Here is an 18,604-nt window from a genome sequence, read left to right as displayed (position 1 = left end):
CGATCGGGGGCAACCAATCGGCAGGCAGGCTCATTCCGGGTGGGGCTATGTTCCTCCGTGCCGCGCCCCTGTAGGGATCCGCCATATTGTCCGGGGACTGTGGCGCGCATGTGCGAACCCGCGCCAGCCGTGGTGGGCCTGCTTTCGGTGCCAGAGCAGCGCACAGCACTCCGGCGCCGTGCTAGCCCCCTAGGAAGGGGTGAATGCCCTGACCTGGAGGCCCGTTGACACCGGCGTCGTTCGCGCCTGTTTTGACACCGGCGTCAACACTTTCAGAGAATCCCGGCCTATGTGTTTGGTTTGTCTTGAAAGAAAGCAGGTGTTAAAGGTATGTTCACTCCTGAAGTGTAGTCTGGATTCAATAGCTGGAGTCATAGATCAAAATTGTTGCAGGATTCCTTGGAAAGTTGGATTTCCAGCATGTCACAAAGTTAGATACTTGTAGTCATGATACCAGGAGTTCAGTGTATTGGTGGACTTGGAAAGGAACAGGCTTGGAGACCTTACTTGTTGTCTCCGGGTCTCAAGGCACAGATGTGTTGCCCTTTTGGCTGCTTTTCTGCAGTTGTTCTGTATAATTTTGGCACAGCACTTTAAGAATTTTTTTTAAAAAGGGAGACCAACATGGCTGCCTTATCATGTGGGCCTTCACATCTTTCTTCTAAAATGTGTTGGATGTCAGTTAATTAGCCGAACCTGAGTTTTTGAGTTTGCAGACATCCACCCTGGAGGTTTGAGACATTCAAATTCAATGGATTGAAGTTAAAGTTGGCTATACGGCACATTTAGTGCCGTGTTTCTCGATGTCTGCAACTATCCATCGACACTTTGCCCTGTTTTTTGGCTCGGGGAGATTCTCTCTGCTGAGGCCGCACTTAGAAGTATTTCCTGCAGAATGGCTCCTCGCAGATCGAGGTGCATTTTGTCCAGAGCCCCGATGTTTTCCCGCCTTTCAACCCCATCCAGCCTTTGTGAACCTCCCGCCCTCACCCACCACCTGTTGGGTACACAGAGAATTCAGAATGTCCAAATTATCTAACAGCACGTCTTTGGGGACTTGTGGGAGGAAACCGGAGCACCCGGAGGAAACCCACACAGACACGGGGAGAATGTGCAGACTGCGCACAGAGAGTGACTCAAGCCGGGAATCGAACTGGGCCCCTGGCGCAGTGAAGCAATAGCACTAACCACTGTGCTACCGTGCCGTCCTCTATTCCTCCACGAATTACTCTGGGACACTGCCTACGATAAAGATGCTCTATAAAGATGCTGGTTTAGCACACTGGGCTAAGTCCCTGGCTTTTAAAGTAGACCAAGGCAGGCCAGCAACACGGTTCGATTCCCGTACCAGCCTCCCCGAACAGGCGCCGGAATGTGGCGACTAGGGGCTTTTCACAGTAACTTCATTTGAAGCCTACTTATGACAATAAGCGATTTTCTTTTTTTTTCATAAATGAATGTTTTTAAGCACAAGGGAAAATGTTTGCTCATTTATATTTGGCCTTACCACATGAATTAATCAACCTGCCTTTACAAACGTTAGAGATGGTAACGCGATATTGCAGTATCCAAGTATATAACTCAAAATTTGTATCCGTAACATTCATTTGGTTCTGTCCCTGTTGTTCAATCAGCTGTGCAGTGCAATTTAAAATAACGGCACAAGATCGACAGTACCATTTATTCACCATGGTATGAAAATCACTAGTAACATGTGACACAGCCATACTCCAAATGATATTCATTTTCCTTATTCCACATGATCATTCATTTGCGTAATCTATGTTTCGGAATTGATTTCTTCCTTGGTTTGAAACTATCCAACAATTTTTTACAAAAGAATACAGAGTCATAATGAAGCCCTACAATGTGCCTTAAAACTGGCGGAATTTGCATTGGCTCTAAGTTAACATAAACCGGGAGAACCTTGCTCCCCTTCTCGATGTAATGCTGCAAGTTCCACTCGAAGACCCTGCGACACCAGGCACTGTCCAGAGAACTTTGCGACAAGACAACGATAGTAATCTTACTTTGCTGGATAATGTTGGTTACTTCTTTTACCATCAGTCCTCCAGCTACTCTGTCGCGGTGCTCCACAAATCCATTGTAGCCACATTGATCCAGTAGGTTTGAAATGTGCATGGCCACCCCCTCATCCACTTCGCAAAACCAGAGGGAAAAGTCATATTCAAACTTTGAACAAAGTCCCACCGAGCTGGCTGCTTTCCGGGCTTCCATCAGTGAGAACGTAACCCCAGTTTTGAAAATTCTTTTCTTTAATTTCAGAAATACTCAGATCAAGCAGTTCCTCGGCTTTCTTCAACTCCTCAGACTGCGACGCCAACTCGCTGAGCTCCTCTTGCAAATGTTGGTTCAGTTCAACATAAGCCTTGCTTTGCTGGTACTGCGTCTCCACATCCGGCATCGACACTGCCGCTCTCGCTGGGGTCAGAAGCTCTGAAAAATGTGTATTTTTTCAAACAACAAAAAGTTACTTCATTCTCATGGTTAAAATGAACAATTGACCCTTCATTTAATAAAATATCTGCTTCAAAAACACTGCTCAATTATTCTGCCCTCCAAAGACAGGTTGAGACTTTACATCCAGAATTCTTCACAAAATCCAATCTCAGCTAGATTATCAAAGGACAGTGGCTCCACTGGCTAGATTGGAAAATTGTTCATGTCACTCCACTACACAGCAATACCGGAACATTACAGACCAGTTGCTGTCTAACGGTTGTTGCTGGGAAATGGCTGGTGTCTACAATCAAGGATAGAGTGATGGGTGGGCAGCACGGTGGCGCAGTGGGTTAGCCCTGCTGCCTCACGGCGCCGAGGTCCCAGGTTCGATCCCGGCTCTGGGTCACTGTCCGTGTGGAGTTTGCACATTCGCCCCGTGTTTGCGTAGGTTTCGCCCCCACAACCCAAAGATGAGCAGGGAAGATGGATCGGCCACGCTAAATTGCCCCTTAATTGGAAAAAATGAATTGGGTACTCTAAATTTATTTTAAAAAAGGATAGAGTGACGGAGCATCTTAATAACATTCGGTTGATATTAGCTGGGTTAAGCTCCTTTACAGAGCCCCGGTGGCGAGTGTGATTACGAATCGGCGGAGGTTGGAGTATTTTTGTCTGTACCGTGGGACGAGACAGGGGTGCCCCCTGCGGTTTGCATTAGCAATTGAACCCCTGGCCATATCATTAAGGGAGTCTAGGAAATGGAGGGGGGTGGTCCAAGAGGGAGAGGAGCATCGAGTGTCGCTTTATGCAGATGACCTGTTGCTGTATGTGGCGGATCCAGTGGAGGGGATGGTGGAGGTCATGCAGACTCTAAGGGAGTTTGGGGATTTTTCAGGCTATAAGTTTAATGTAGGGAAGAGTGAGCTTTTTGTAGTTCAGGCAGGGGACCAAGAAAGGGGGATAGGCGATCGACTGCTGAGGAGGGCGGAGGGGAGCTTTCGGTACCTGAGGATCCAGATAGCCAGGAATTGGGGGGCCCTACATAAACTGAATCTGACGAGACTGGTGGAGCAGATGGAGGAGGACTTCAAACGATGGGTCATGCTACCGCTCTCGCTAGCGGGTAGAGTGCAGTCGGTCAAAATGGTGGTCCTTCCGAGGTTTCTCTGTTGTGTTTCAGTGCCTTCCCATCATGATCACCAAGGCCTTTTTTTAAGAGGGTAGGCAGGAGCATTATGGGGTTTGTTTGGCGAATAAGACCCCGAGGGTAAGGAGAGGGTTTTAGGAGCGCAGTAGGGACCGAGGAGGGTTGGCGCTACCGAATTTGGGGAGCTACTACTGGGCAGCAAATGTGGCGATGATCCGTAAGTGGGTGATGGAGGGAGAGGGGGCGGCATGGAAGAGGTTGGAGATGGTGTCCTGCAAAGGAACGAGTCTGGGGGCGCTGGTGACGGCACTGCTGCCGCTCTCGCCGTCAAGGTACACCACGAGTCCGGTGGTGGCGGCAACGCTAAAGATCTGGGACCAGTGGAGACGGCACAGGGGTGCAACGGGAGCCTCGGTGTGGTCCCCGATCAGGGGTAACCACCGGTTTGTCCCGGGGAGGATGGACGGGGGGTTTCAGAGCTGGCATCGGGCGGGGATTAGAAGAATGGGGGACCTGTTCATTGATGGGACGTTTGCGAGCCTAGGGGCACTAGAGGAGAAGTTTGGGGTACCCACGGGAAATGCTTTCAGATACATGCAGGTGAGGGCGTTTGTGAGGCGGCAGGTGAGGGAATTCCCGTTGCTCCCGGCACAGGAAATTCAAGACAGGGTGATCTCGGGCATATGGGTGGGAGAGGGCAAGGTGTCGGCAATATACCAGGAGATGAAAGAAGAGGGGGAGGCGTTGGTAGAGAAGCTGAAGGGTAAATGGGAGGAGGAGCTGGGGGAGGAGATTGAGGAGGGGCTATGGGCTGATGCCCTAGGGAGGGTTAATTCCTCCTCCTCGTGTGCCAGGCTTAGCCTGATACAATTTAAGGTGGTTCACAGAGCACACATGACGGGGGCGAGGCTGAGTAGGTTCTTTGGGGTAGAGGACAGATGTGGGAGGTGCTCAGGAAGTCCGGCGAACCATGTCCATATGTTTTGGTCATGCCGGCACTGGAGGGGTTCTGGAGGGGAGTGGCGGGAACAATATCTAAGGTGGTGAAAGTCAGGGTCAAGCCAATCTGGGGGCTAGCACTATTTGGAGTAGTGGACGAGCCGGGAGTGCAGGAGGCGAAAGAGGCCGGCATTCTGGCCTTTGCGTCCCTAGTAGCCCGGCGGAGGATCTTGCTAATGTGGAAGGAGGCGAAGCCCCCCAGCGTGGAGGCCTGGATAAATGACATGGCTGGGTTCATTAAGCTGGAGAGGATAAAGTTTGCCTTGAGAGGGTCTGCGCAGGGGTTCTCCAGGCGGTGGCAACCGTTCCTAGACTTTCTCGCAGAGCGTTAGATGAAGGTCGGTCAGCAGCAGCAGCAACCCCGGGGGGGGGGGGGGGGGGGGGGGGGGGTCTGCCTGGGGGTTATTTGAGCAAGAGAACACATGAAAGATCTGTAAAACTGGCATGGACGGGAGGAATTCAGGGTACAAAGCTCTGGAACATATCGTTTTACCATGTATATATCTTGCCATGTGCGTTTTCTTTCTATTTTGTTACGGCGGGGGGGGGGGTTTGTTTGTAAGGGTGAAAAATTGTGTTAAAAATTTCAACATATATATATATTTTTTAAAAATAACGTTCGGTTGGGCAGCACAGTGGTGCAGTGGGTAGCACTGCAGTCTCACGGCGCCGAGGTCTCAGGTTCGATCCCGGCTCTGGGTCACTGTCCGTGTGGAGTTTGCACATTCTCCCCATGTTTGCGTGGGTTTCGCCCCCACAACCCAAAGATGTGGAAGGTAGGTGGATTGAACACACTAAATTGCCCCTTAATTGGAAAAAATGAATTGGGTACTCTAAATTTTTTTTTTTTTTTTTTTTAATGTTTGGTTGATCAGAAAGAGGTCACATTGACTTGCAATGGGCGAGTTATGCCTGATAACTCGACTGATTTTTTTTGAATAAGAGGCTGAGGACCTGGGCAGAGAAATGCCTGCAGATGCTATTTGCATGGACTTCCAAAAGGTTTTTGATAGGTTGTTAGCCGAATTTGAAGTTCATAGAATTGAAATCAGATTATTGACCTGGTCAGGAACGTGACGAGAGGCAGGAGACAGAGTGGGGGGATAACGATCGGGTACTAATTAGCAGGATATGACTAGTAGTGTCCCGCATGGATCGGTGTTGGGTCCTTAGCTATTCACCGTATTTATTAACAACTTAGATGATGAGATAAAAAGCAACATGTCCTATATGCTCATAACACAATGATAGGCAACTTCACAAGCACTGTAGATGGAAGCATAAAATTACAAAGACATAATGACATAAATGGAACGGGCAAAACTGTGGGCAAATGAATGTCAAAGTGGACAAATGTGAAGTCTTTGACATGGACCTAAACAGGACGGACAAGATACTTTTTAAATGGCAAAAAGCTGGGAAACAGTTGAGATCCAAAGAGAATTGTGGATTCAGGTCCGTAAATCATTACATCGAGGAAGATGAGAATACCACGGGTAGAAGATATGTTTCAGCTATACAAAGTCCTCGAGTATTGTAAGCAGCTTTGTACACCACACCATAAGAAGGGTACACTGGCTTTGGATGGAGTATACAGTAGGTTTAGGGGAAGGATGCCTCAACTCCAGGGATCAAGTTACACAAAGTAGAGTTGCACTCCCTGGAATTTCTAAGTGTTTTACGATATTAAGAGTAACAGATAAGGTAGGCAGAAAGAAACTATTACTGCTGGTTGTGGAGAATAGAATTAGAGCCACAGCTTTCAGGGTTAAAATTAGGGAATATTTCTACTCAAAAGTTTGGTAGAAATTTAGAACTCCTTTCTGCAAATGGCAATCAATGCTCGATCAATTGTACACTTTAAACCTGATGATTTATAGTTTTGTTAACCAAAGGCATTAAGGGAAATGGTGCCAAGGCCCATATATAGAGTTAAGTGACAGATCGGCCAGGAGTTCATTGAATGGCAAAAGAGGCTCAAGGGGCAAAATAGTCCACTCCTCTTTTTGTTCCCCATGGCTCTCTCCTCACAAAGGTACAGACTTAGATTAACAAGTGGGCTTGGAGGATACTTGGTCATCATCTCCATCGGTGGCTCATTGTAGGAAGACCTGAGCTTAGACAAACATTTTTCTTCAATGGAAAATGTAATCTGCGAAAGACTGTTTCACATCCATCTCAACAATTGGGGGGAGAAGTGAAAGATGACTTATGGTTGCTTTCCCACTTAAGTTAGCGGTGAATTGTTTCAACACCACAAAGTCACACTACAGAACTCTGAATCGGAATAGGAAGTTGAGTCAAAACTGGATTAGCAACAAGCTCAAGAAATTAACCCCATAAATGTTTCAACTTTCTAAATGAAGTTGGGGCAGTAAGACCTTGCTCCCTTTATGCAGTGATGTAGTATTTTCATTGGTCAAGTAATCTAGTGACCCAGGGCAATGCTCTGGGGACCCGGGTTCGAATCCTACCACAACAGACAGTGAAACTGGAATTCAATAAAAACTTAGAATTAAAAGTTTAATGATGACCACGAAATTGATATAAATTGTCGTAAAAACCCATCTGGTTTACTAATGCCCTCTAGGGAAGTAAATTTGTCGTCCTAACCTGGTCTGGCCTACATGTGACTCCAGATCCACAGCAATGTGGTTCATTCTTAAAAATGCCCTCTGTTCAGAAAGTGTTTTAAAAAACCATTAGTGGTTAAATGCTAAATTTGCAGATGGTCGTAAAATGGGGAGAACAGGAGAAGTCGAAACAACCCCAAGGACCAGCAGGAGGATTTGAATTAATTTTTTCGATGGGGAGATGAAATTAAACTGAGAAATCCATCACATGGATGAAAGTGTGCAATTTAAGCCCCAAATGAATGGAACAGGCTGCATCAGAAAGACCCAAGAATAACTGTGACTGTCACCCAATATGTCGCAATGTGGTGGGGTTCTTTAAAAATGTTTGGCAACATATCGAGAACTTCTAAAGATATCATGTTGAGGCCCCACAATGCGATGATCTCATCATACTTGGAACTATGGCCAGAGGTAGTAGTAGAGGCGGGTACAATTGTGTCTTTTAAAAAACATTTAGATAGTTACATGGGTAAGATGGGTATAGAGGGTTATGGGCCAAGTGCGGGCAACTGGGACTAGCTTAATGGTAAAAACTGGGCGGCATGGACTGGTTGGGCCAAAGGGCCTGTTTCCATGCTGTAAACTTCTATGATTCTATAATGTGCTTAGTTCTAATCACCATGCTGCAAAAAGGGACATACAAGCATTGGTACCAATGAAAGGAAGAACAACATGAAGGAGTCTTATGGAATCAAGTGTAAGATGGATTACCGATGAAGACCTAGTGAAGATGTCACATGAAAAGACTTCATGTAAGCACATAGCCTTACAATTAAATAAATTCAGATAGCCATCTTCTATTCATATAAATATTTAGTGCACATGTCGCATTTGGAAGTGTTGAAAACACATTAGTGGGCAGCACTGTTGCTTTACAGCTCCAGGGTCCCAGGTTCAATTCCCGGCTTGGGTCACTGTCTGTGCGGAGTCTGCACGTTCTCCCCGTGTCTGCGTGGGTTTCTTCCAGGGGCTCCGGTTTCCTCCCAGTCCAAAGATGTGCAGGTTAGGTGGATTGGCCATGATAAATTGCCCCTTGGTGTCCAAAAAGGTTAGATGGGGTTACTGGGTTAGGGTGGAGGCGTAGGCTTAAGTAGGGTGCTCTTTCCAAGGGCCGGTGCAGACTCGATGGGCCGAATGGCCTCCTTCTGCACTGTAAATTCTGTGATTAAAGGAAAAAATCAAGTAATTTCATACTACATTTTAACAAAGGGGCGGGTGGCACAGTGGCTACCACTGCGGTCTCACAGCGCTACAGTACCTGGGTTTAATTCCAGCCTTGGTGTGTGAAGTTTGCACTTTTTCCCAGTGTCTGCGTGGGTTTCCGCCAACAATCCAAAGGTGTACAGGTTAGGTGGATTGGCCATGTTAAATTGCCCCTTGGTGTCCAAAAGGTTGGGTGGGATTACTGTGGGTGCATGAGCCTGGGTAGGGTGCTCCTTTGTAGGGTCGGTGCAGACTCGATGGGCTGAATGGTCTCCTTCTGCACTGTAATGGTGCTATGGTTCTATAACTTGTGAGTCAGAAATTTACAGACACTTTCCTGATTCACTTGACTGCGGCAGAAAATACATTTCCTATTAATTGCACAATGGTGCTGATGCCCATCCCTACCACAGGTGTGAATGTACATAATTTGGTTTTGCAATAAACTTTAATAATCAAAGTAGATGGGGCCAGAACTTAAGTGGAAATTGCCAAGGACCAGGAGCTACATTTCCTTGAAAGCAGAATCCTGTGCATTCACACGCTCTGCTAATGTGGGATTTTCAGTTTCATGCTTTATATTTTAAAGCAAATTACTGCACAGTGTAACAAAGCAGAAGGTGAGTTATGACAGATCAGTGCATTTATATAAACTGCAAGTAGTGATCCCTCTAAACTGTGCAGCAACACACAAGTCATCCCCTTTGAAGTATGAAACATTCATGGCTGTGTACTTAAATAAATCGCCCATGCAATCCAGTCAAACGTCAGAGGGAACATTGAGTGCAAATGTCTTATGCAGAAACAGCTCCATAAACTCACTGGGGGGGGGGGGGGGGGGGGAGCAGTTTTACAACTTGATTTCAACTGCACAGACTTAAAACAGACAATCTACAAGTTAAACAAGTGACCCGACTCCCAAGTGCTCTAAATGAATGACATGAGACTACTTCAGCAAAATACAAAGTTGTAACAAAGTGGGATTTTGAATGTGCCGGGTAGTCCACTGGAGTTCTCAATCTTTTTAATCTTGGGACGGAGCCCCTGACATTAAAGAAAGTATTTGTGTAGGTTACAACCTGAGGACATTCCAAAGTGCTTTACAGTTGATGAAGCACTTCAAGTATAGTCACTGTCAAAATATAGGTAAACAAAGCAGCCAATTTGCACAGAGCAAGTTCTCGCAAGCAGCAATAACAAGCAGTTAGTGACCAGTTACTCTGTTTTTGATGTTGGTTGAGGAATTAATATTGGCAGACAGAGTCCCGCTTTAATGTCTGATCTGAAAGATGGCACCTCTGACAGTGCAGCACGCCTTCAGCCCTTCGACTGAAGCGTTAACCTAGATATCGTACACTAAGACTTGAACCCAGGGCCTTCTAACTCAGTAGCGGTTGCTCAACTGGTTAAGCCAGTTAACCCAGTAGTCATGGGGAAATTTCAGGACACTTAGTGTAACCATGGGGGGGATTCTCCAACCCCCCCGCCGGGTCAGAGAAACGCCGGGGGGGGGGGGGGGTGGCGTGAATCCCACCCCGCCGCTAGCTGCCGGATTCTCCAGCGGCGGTTTTCGGGTGGGGGCGGGGATCGCGCCGCGCCGGTCGGGAGCCGTTGGCAGCGCCCCCCCCCCCCCCCCCCCCCCCCCCCGGCAGTTGTCTGGGTCCCGATCGACTGAGCTGCCTCCCAGTTTCGGCCAGTCCCGCCGGCGTGGGTTAGACATGGTCCATACCGGCGGGACCTGGCTTGGAGGGCGGCTAGCGGAGCCGTCGGGGGCGCATGGGGCGATCCAGCCCCAGCGGCGGCCCCCACGGTGGCCTGGCCCGTGATCGGGGCCCACCGATCTGCGGGCGGGCCTGTGCTGTGGGGGCACTCTTTCCCTCCGCGCCGGCCTGTGTAAGGCTCCGCCATGGCCGGCGTGGAGAAGAAACCCCCCGCGCATGTGCAGGAAACACGCTGGCGGTCCTGCGCATGCACCAACTCGCGGCGGCCGGCAGCGGCCCTTCGGCGCCGGTTGGCACCAACCCCTCCAGCGCCAGCCTAGCCCCCGGAAGTGCGGAGGATTCCGCAACGTCCGGGCGGTCTGATGCCGGAGTGTTCTTTGGCACCGGTACGGGCCGCCCCTCCAATTCCGGGAGAATCCCTGCCCGTATCTCAGGCTCACGTCAGTGTGTGACAATGGCAATGAAGCTTTGCGAAATGGCAATTTTACAGTAATATATCCTGAATTTATGTCATACTAATTAACCAGAAATTCCGGTATTATGGACCGGCTTGCAGACTTGTAATGGCGGTGGGATGAATATTGGGGGTCACCCAGGGTACAGTAATTTAGATTCATCTTCTAACTGGATTGTGGTCGCTAGTCTCCTTTCCATAATGGGTCAAATTAAAACAGTTATTGATCATCTTCATGTGGGATGTTAGGACATTACAGGGATGCGAGCATGTCTTGGTTTATATTCTGAACCCATCTATGTACTCTATAACGCTGCATTAATGTCTGAATATAATAGGCTGCCATGGAAACAAAATTGTCAACGTAAGCAGTTCTACAGAACAGGGACAGTGTATAGGTGCTCCATTCCTCCAAAGGATCAGCTCATATTGAGCAACAGCATAATTGTCTGCAAGTTTCATCAAGGTGCCTCCCTGGAAATGTCTAATCTGATAATGCTTTTGAACCAATTGATAATGGCAGACTGCTGCTGACTGGTCTTCCTGCGCTGCAAGTTCAGTTTTTCAGTAATGAATATGCGAGCCACCAAACTCACCACCATTGCAGTACTGGAGGCAATTTATCTCAGTCAGGGGTTGGTTTAGCTCAGCTGCCTGGACAGCTAGTTTGTGATGCAGAAGCAGGCCATGGGACGTGGCGCAGGCTGTGCCAGCATTTATTGCCTATCCCTAATTGCCCTTGAGGGGGCAGTTAAGAGTCAACCAGATTACTGTAGGTCTGAAGTCACATGAAGGACAGACCAGGGAAGGGCGGCAGATTTCCTTCCCTAAAGGACATTAGTGAACCAGATGGTTTTTTTTTTTTTTTTTTTTTTTTACAACAATCGACAATGGTTTCAGTGTCATCATTACTTTTAAATCCGGATTTTTATTCAATTCAATTTCAACACCTGCAGTCACGGGATTTGAACCTGGGACCCCTAGAATACTCTGGGTCTCTGGATTACTAGTCCAGTGACAATACCACTACGCCACCGCCTCACAAAGGCACCGCCGTCTCAACCTCCTGAGGTGCGGTGACCCTCAGGTTAAATCAGCACCAGTCAGTATCGCTGTTCTCCAATTCTTTTACTACAATTCTCAGGGTGAACTACACAATACCAGCTTTAAAGGAAAATCCTTTTCTATGGAATGAACTCGGCCCTGACCAGTTTCATATAAACGGGATGTACCTCTAACAACACATTCCTTCTAAAAATTGACTGTTGATACAAGTTCTGCATGAAAAACGTTAACACAAGATGGACTGATGATTAAAAGATAATAAACAATCAGAAATAAGAATAAAGTAATTTATAATTTCCATATACAATACCCTCACAGCCTTCGGCTAACAAAGCGAATACTGGGTCAGACTGTCTGGCGCTTCTGACATCTTCTAGGATCTGTTCGATAGTGGGAGGCTTGGGTCGAGTGGGCAGGATGACACGCTTCTTGTTTTTTGACATCATAGCACCTCCTCATCCGTGAATCTTACAGAAGAAGACACAAACACCCATGAGTCAACAATTGTAGCACATCTTTGTCAAAGCGAAAACATTTAGTCACCTGCTTTATGACACTACCCCCTGGATGTTTCACTCCACCCCAACTCCCATAGATACCCAGTAATAAAACAGCTGGAGATCAGGGACATTTCGACTGGCATTTTTCAATCCGACACAGCAAAAATGTGCACGCCAGTGACCCAATTAATGCAAAGGCAGAACATCTCTGTAAGTCAGCAGTTAAAATGCACGTTAATTAATTTGCCCACTACCCCGAGGACATTAACATCTTGAAATAAAGGTTTTCGAACGTTCCTGGATAATTACGCTCCAACCTCCTGTTCACAACGGCCAAACAGCCCAGCAATGTATCAGCGGGGGAATGGGGCACCAGCACACCGGGGTGCCGTTTGGTCACCCGTATAAAGGGGAAGCCAGGCCGCAAACGTGGCGGGCTATTCGGCCATGCAGTGCAGCACAATTGAGCCAATTGACCCCCCACCTCCCCCCAGGGTCAATGGGGAATGCGATACCAGCACGCTAGGGAGCCTTCTGGTTACCCCCGTAACGGGGATGCCAGGCTGCAAACATGGCAGGCTATTCTGCCATGTGGTGCAGCACAATTGACCCCTCCCTCCCCCCCAAGGATCAACGGGGAATGCGACACCAGCACACTAGGGGGCCTTCTTAGGGGACGAGGGGTTATGGGGAGAAGGCAGGAGAATGGGGATGAGAAAATATCAGCCATGATTGAATGGCGGAGCACACGCGATGGGCCGAGTGGCCTTATTCTGAGCCGTGAACAATTAGGCTATTCGGCCATGTGGTGCAGCACAATCGAGCCAATTGTCCCCTCCCCATATTGCAGACCTGGAGTCACTGGAGAACCGGCTGCTGGGAGAGGAGCTGCGGTTATTGACCCCCCCGGGCGGAGGAGATTGGCGAAAGGGGTTTAAAACAGGGGCGCCCCCAGGCTGAGGACTCCCCTCCGGCGAGGCCCTGACCTGAATCGCGCCGCCGCCGCCTGATCCCGCGGCCCCGCCACGTCATCAATCAATCAGCCCGACCCGCGACACGCCCCTTAAAGCGAGACTGTCCCCGCCAATATATTTAATTGCGCAACCTAAAATCTAAACAAGGAAGGAGAGGAAAGGCTGGCATTTATATCGCACCTTGCGCGACTTGCGGGCGCCCCAGAACCCATTTTCAATCGACGAAGCAGCACCCTTTTGTTGAAGTGGGAAATGCAGCGGTCATTTTCTTTTGTACGCAGCAAGCTCCCACAAACTGCAGTTCAATCATAGAATCCCTACAGTGCAGAAGGAGGCCATTCGGCCCATCGCGTCTGTGCCAATCCTCTGAAAGAGCACCCTAACTGGACCCACTCCACCGCGCTATCCCTGTAACTCCGTAAGCATGACTAACCGCTGGACACTAAGGGGCAATTGATGATGGCCAATCCACCCTAACCTGCATATATTTGGACTGTGGGAGGAAACCGGTGTACTCGGAGGAAACCCACACAGACATGGGGAGAAAGTGCAAACTCCACACAGTCACCCGAGGCTAGAATCGAACCCGAATCCCTGGCGCTGTGAGTGCCGTGACTTTGTCAGAAGGTGGGAAAATAGAAATCGCTGAAGCGATCTTTATCGCAGCTTTCCCAGTCTGTCTGCTAAAAGATTTAAAATTAGTGAACGACCAAAGTCCTCTTGTTCAAACCCCTCCATAGCCTCACTCCATCTCTGAAATAATTTCCTGCCCCACAAACTACCTCATGCCCCCTGCTCTTCCACCTCTGATCTCCTCCCCGGCTCCTCTCCTTCTCACACAACCTGTCCAATAGCGTGCTTCTGGCATGGGGTAGGTCTCCTTAGGGGCCCCCCCGCCCCCCAACTCACCACCTCTCTTGTCGCCCCCTTTCATCCACCAGCGGCTCACTCATAACTTCCTCATTGCCCACTCGCCCTCAGTAAGCCATCTTGGAATGGTTATTATCTGAAAGGCTCTAACTATAAATGTGTGTTGAAATTGGTTTATCTGAAATGTGAGACAAACCAATGTGTTATAAAAAGAAGTTCTCTGAACACTTATGAGTGATCACACGTTGTCCACTGTCACTGAGTTTTATGCTTTAAAGATGTGTTATAAATGGCAGCCTGACAGTAATCTTTTTCTCTAGTGGCCTTCATTCACCCTTCTCACCCACTGCAATGCAGTTGCTTCATGAAGACCTGCTCCAGTGATTAAATTAACGTCATATTCTCAAAGGTTCCAATCAGTGCTCAGTGATGTCAAAACATTCTGAAACCTTTTTCAATTAATTTTAATTTAATAATCTTTATTGTTACAAGTAGGCTTACATAACACTGCAATGAAGTTACTGTGAAAATCCTCCAGTCGCCACATTCCGGCACCTATTCGGGTACACAGAGGGAGAATTCAGAATGTCCAAATTACCTAACAAGCACGGCTTTTGGGACTTGTGGGAGGAAACCGGGGCACCCGGAGGAAACCCACGCAGACATGGGGAGAACGTGCAGACTCCGCACAGACAGTGACCCAGTGGCCGGGAATCGTACCTGGGACCATGACGCTGGGAAGCAACAGTGCTACCCACTGTGTTACCGTGCCACCCTTAACAGGGATTACAGATGATCGTAGAGTCAGAGTGTTGGACTTCTTTTTCCATAAAATTGCATTTCCTAAGATTAATAGAATGACATGGGCAGAATGGTGACGCAGTGGTTAGCACTGCTGGCTCACGGCACCGAGGACCTGGGTTCGATTCCCGACCTCGGGTCACTCTCCATATGGTGTTTGCACATTCTCCCTGTGTTTGCGTGGGTCTCACCCCCACAACCCAATGATGTGCAGGGTAGGTGGATTGGCCATGTTAAATTTCCCTTTAAATGGAAAAAAATAATTGGGTAATCAAAATTTTTTTTTAAAAAGAATGTCACAGGATATGATCATAGAAACAGGCCATTCAACCCAAACAGTCCATTTATGCTCCACTCGACCCTCTTCTCTACTTGATTATCTAACTCTATCAGGAGTACCAGGTGTTTCCTTTGTTGCTAACTTTCTTCTTGGCTCAATTGCTCTGTTTTATTACCTTTGCTCTCGAGTCGCCAGGTATATTTATGATACCGCCACAAGGTTCAAGTCCGAGTAATGATCAATAACCCAGTACACCGATTAGTAAGATTCAAATCAAAGCACATTTATTATACACAGTAATCGCTACTCATGCACAAATTCTACATCTAAGCTACTTCTACAACCAACAGGCCTATACTTAGCTTCGGATTGGCCCACCAGGTCAGGGGAACAAATGGCCTTTCGTTCGGGTTCTGAGTCTGCGGGATTCGAAGTTGGTACGGATTGGTAGCTAGGAGCGCCTATCTCGTAGCGAGCGTTGAATTAAGACTTACTTTGTCGGGAGTCCCTGCACCGGTCACGGTCAATGTTGGTTTGTGTTGCTGGGTGACCCGGGCAGGACGCAGAGGTGAAGAGGGACTGATTTGAACTTGGGGCTTAACTCTTATAGTCCCCAGGGGCTTCCCGCCTTTCGGGGCGGACCCCGTACCTGGTCCCAAGTGATTGGAGTTTGTCCCAATCGCTTGGTTCGATTTCTCCAATACTGGAGCAGTTCCCTGATCGATGGGCGGTCTTGAGTTGCTCGTTCACCTCCTTTGTGTTGGCTCCTGCTGGCGCCGAGGAGTCTGGCTTTGCTTTGTGTGTCCAAAATGTTACTTATTGTTCCCGGGGATTGCTCATCAGTATGCAGATGGCTGCTACATTGTTTCATAGAATTCACAATGCAGAAGGAGGCCATTCGGCCCATCGAGTCTGCACCGGCTCTTGGAAAGAGCACCCCACCCTAGGTCAACACCTCCACCCTATCCCCATAACCCAGTAACCCCACCTAACACTAAGAGCAATTTTGGACACTAAGGACAAATTATCATGGCCAATCCACCTAACCTGCACATCTTTGGACTGTGGGAGGAAACCGGAGCACCCGGAGGAAACCCACGCACCAACGGGGAGGATGAGCAGACTCCGCACAGACAGTGACCCAAGCCGGAATCGAACCTGGGACCCTGGAGCTGTGAAGCAATTGTGCTATCCACAATGCTACCATGCTGATGGTCACTGGTATCGATGTTGTCTGACCTTTGCAGAGGTAAATACACAGCAAACCTGCAGCTGCTGGTTTCTGTCTATGTTGGCTGACTTTCCCATCAGCCTTTGCCGTTCGCCATTTTAAATCGGGAGTTGGCCAATTTAGGTGGCTACACACCCTCCTTGTGATCCTAACGCGAAGCGTGAAGGATCACATAACTACGTTGCTTTCCATTCCCTGACCTGGGGAGCACTTCGTTCATGGCCTCTACACTGACCAGAACTATGCAAACAAATTTTAATTTTTAATTGACAATTCTAAGAGGCGCTATGTCAAACAGGGACATGCATTACAAAACAATAAAAAAAAGTGGGAACCTCTTACTATCCTTAATACGCTACTCTCACTCAAACATTTCATCACACTAACTTCCTCAACCATACAAACAAAATCATAGCAGTCTATACACATTTTTCCTGGCTTGGCAGTCAAGCTCAGGATCGTACAATTGCTCATGAACATTTCTTTACATTTCTTTATTTACAATAAAACCGCAAATTAATGCTCTTTATTATAGATCGCGGGGGTCGGGGGTCTGGTCGTATCCGAAAATAGGGGATCTGATCCTATATACCGGGGTGCGAGCGTGGTAGGCTCTCCTTCTCCATTTTCTTAGATGCATAGTCTGCACGACGCAGCAGAGTATCGCCAATACCAACAAGGTTTCTATTACGTAGGACAGGGAGTACCAGGTTATAAACCTGTCACACCAAGATGGTGTGGTGTCGCTGGTGACTGGGCTCTGGGTACTGTGGGGAAGTGAATCATTAACGGCTGGGGGGGCTCGAGATCATGGGGTTCGCGTGCACGCCTCCCTGAATAGGCGCCGGAATGTGGCGACTAGGGGCTTTTCACAGTAACTTCATTGAAGCCTACTCGTGACAATAAGCGATTTTCATTTTCAAATGTCCATTGTGATGATGAACCATCCGAAGGAAGTCCTCATGGTGCTTCTTCTTTCCCTTCGCTTCTCTTCACTTCTCCGGTCCTGGAGCTTCTGGAGTTCTGTGGAATCAAGCATAGTGTCTGTAACTATCTTGGTTTAACATCTCGTACGATAGTCTGTCTGTCCTTTAGTGCCAATTACTCCCTTTATAATTGGTCACTAATGGGACTCCCTCATTTTTTTTCAAAAACCGAATTTTAGGACAAGACACACTTTCAAATAATGAACCAGTGCGAGCCGTCTCACAGACTGTGCGATCTACCATCCAAATGTTTCAGGATGTAAATAGCATGTGGTTGGCAACCTGAAACAAACCAAAACTTTTTGAAATAAAATTTCCAAAATGAGGTGCGTATGGGCCGCGACGGGTAAGAGTTGGATGGAGTCCCCGGGTAGGACGGCTACCAATGCCGTGTCTCCCCTACCCGAGCGTAGTCGACCAGAGTGGGGGTTCCCAGGCAGGGCGGGTCCCAAGCCGTTTCTCCACTGCCTGAGCAACCGACAAGAACGGGCAAGAAATGTAGTCATCGTGGGGGGTTGCCGTAGTGGTTCTATCTTCGAACCAGAAGGGCAGTTACAAACGGGCGTGTGACATCTGTCGACAGACGAGTTCCGCTGAACTGGCGTCTGGGACCTTAACAAGTCTCTGTGGGCAAGTCCTCAGAGGTTTCTGCTGATGAGCGTGCGGACAATTTCTCAGAGGTTTCTGCTGATGAGCGTGCGGACAAGTTCTCAGAGGTTTCGGCCGAAAGGGCGTGGGGCCGTGGAATTTTTTTTTCCTGTCTGACATACAACATTTAACAAAACACTACAAACAACATAAAACATGCTGCAGGTTCCATCAGAATACGGGACATCGTAAATCACATTTGGGCTGGGGTGTAACTAGCATATGGAGGGAGTGCAGCGTGACCGAAGAAGAGAGGAAGGAGGAGCGAAACAAAAATGAAGTGGCCTTGCTGAGGTAACGCTGCCATGAGAAGTGGTGGGTAAGTGCTCACAGTTTGCATGGGGCAGCTGGGACCTTGCAGCTGCTGTGGGTGGTGTTCTCTTTCATATCTGGGGGCAAGTCTAGCTGGTGGGGGTCTCCTGCAATCTTGGGCGAAGTGTCCTGACTGCCCACAGTTGTAACATGACCCCTGGGGCACATAAGGTGGAGCAGGCTCTCTGGTGCATTGTTCCCTTGGGTATGGTTCCCTGGGTGGGGGGGTCGGGGCTGTTGGTGTCTTTGCTGGTTTGGGGGGCATTTGTGGGCTGATTCCGTTGCAGTTTCAGGGGGGCTTGACATTCTCGTGC

General features: G+C 48.3%; 1 protein-coding gene across 1 annotated transcript; it reads right to left on the bottom strand.

Moving 5' to 3' along the window:
• Positions 1 to 1,667: 1,667 nt before the first annotated feature.
• Positions 1,668 to 13,197, bottom strand: c18h19orf25 (chromosome 18 C19orf25 homolog). Its single transcript, XM_072482141.1, has 3 exons — positions 13,041 to 13,197; positions 11,999 to 12,155; positions 1,668 to 2,457 (listed from the first exon to the last, which is right to left on the bottom strand). The coding sequence occupies exons 2-3, from the start codon at positions 12,132 to 12,134 to the stop codon at positions 2,189 to 2,191; spliced, it is 405 nt and encodes a 134-aa protein (XP_072338242.1). The 5' UTR covers positions 12,135 to 12,155; positions 13,041 to 13,197; the 3' UTR covers positions 1,668 to 2,188.
• Positions 13,198 to 18,604: the final 5,407 nt, after the last annotated feature.

This window comes from Scyliorhinus torazame, chromosome 18, assembly GCF_047496885.1.
Source record: "Scyliorhinus torazame isolate Kashiwa2021f chromosome 18, sScyTor2.1, whole genome shotgun sequence".
Lineage (NCBI taxonomy): Eukaryota > Metazoa > Chordata > Chondrichthyes > Carcharhiniformes > Scyliorhinidae > Scyliorhinus > Scyliorhinus torazame.
This window is presented reverse-complemented; position numbering and strand designations above follow the sequence as displayed.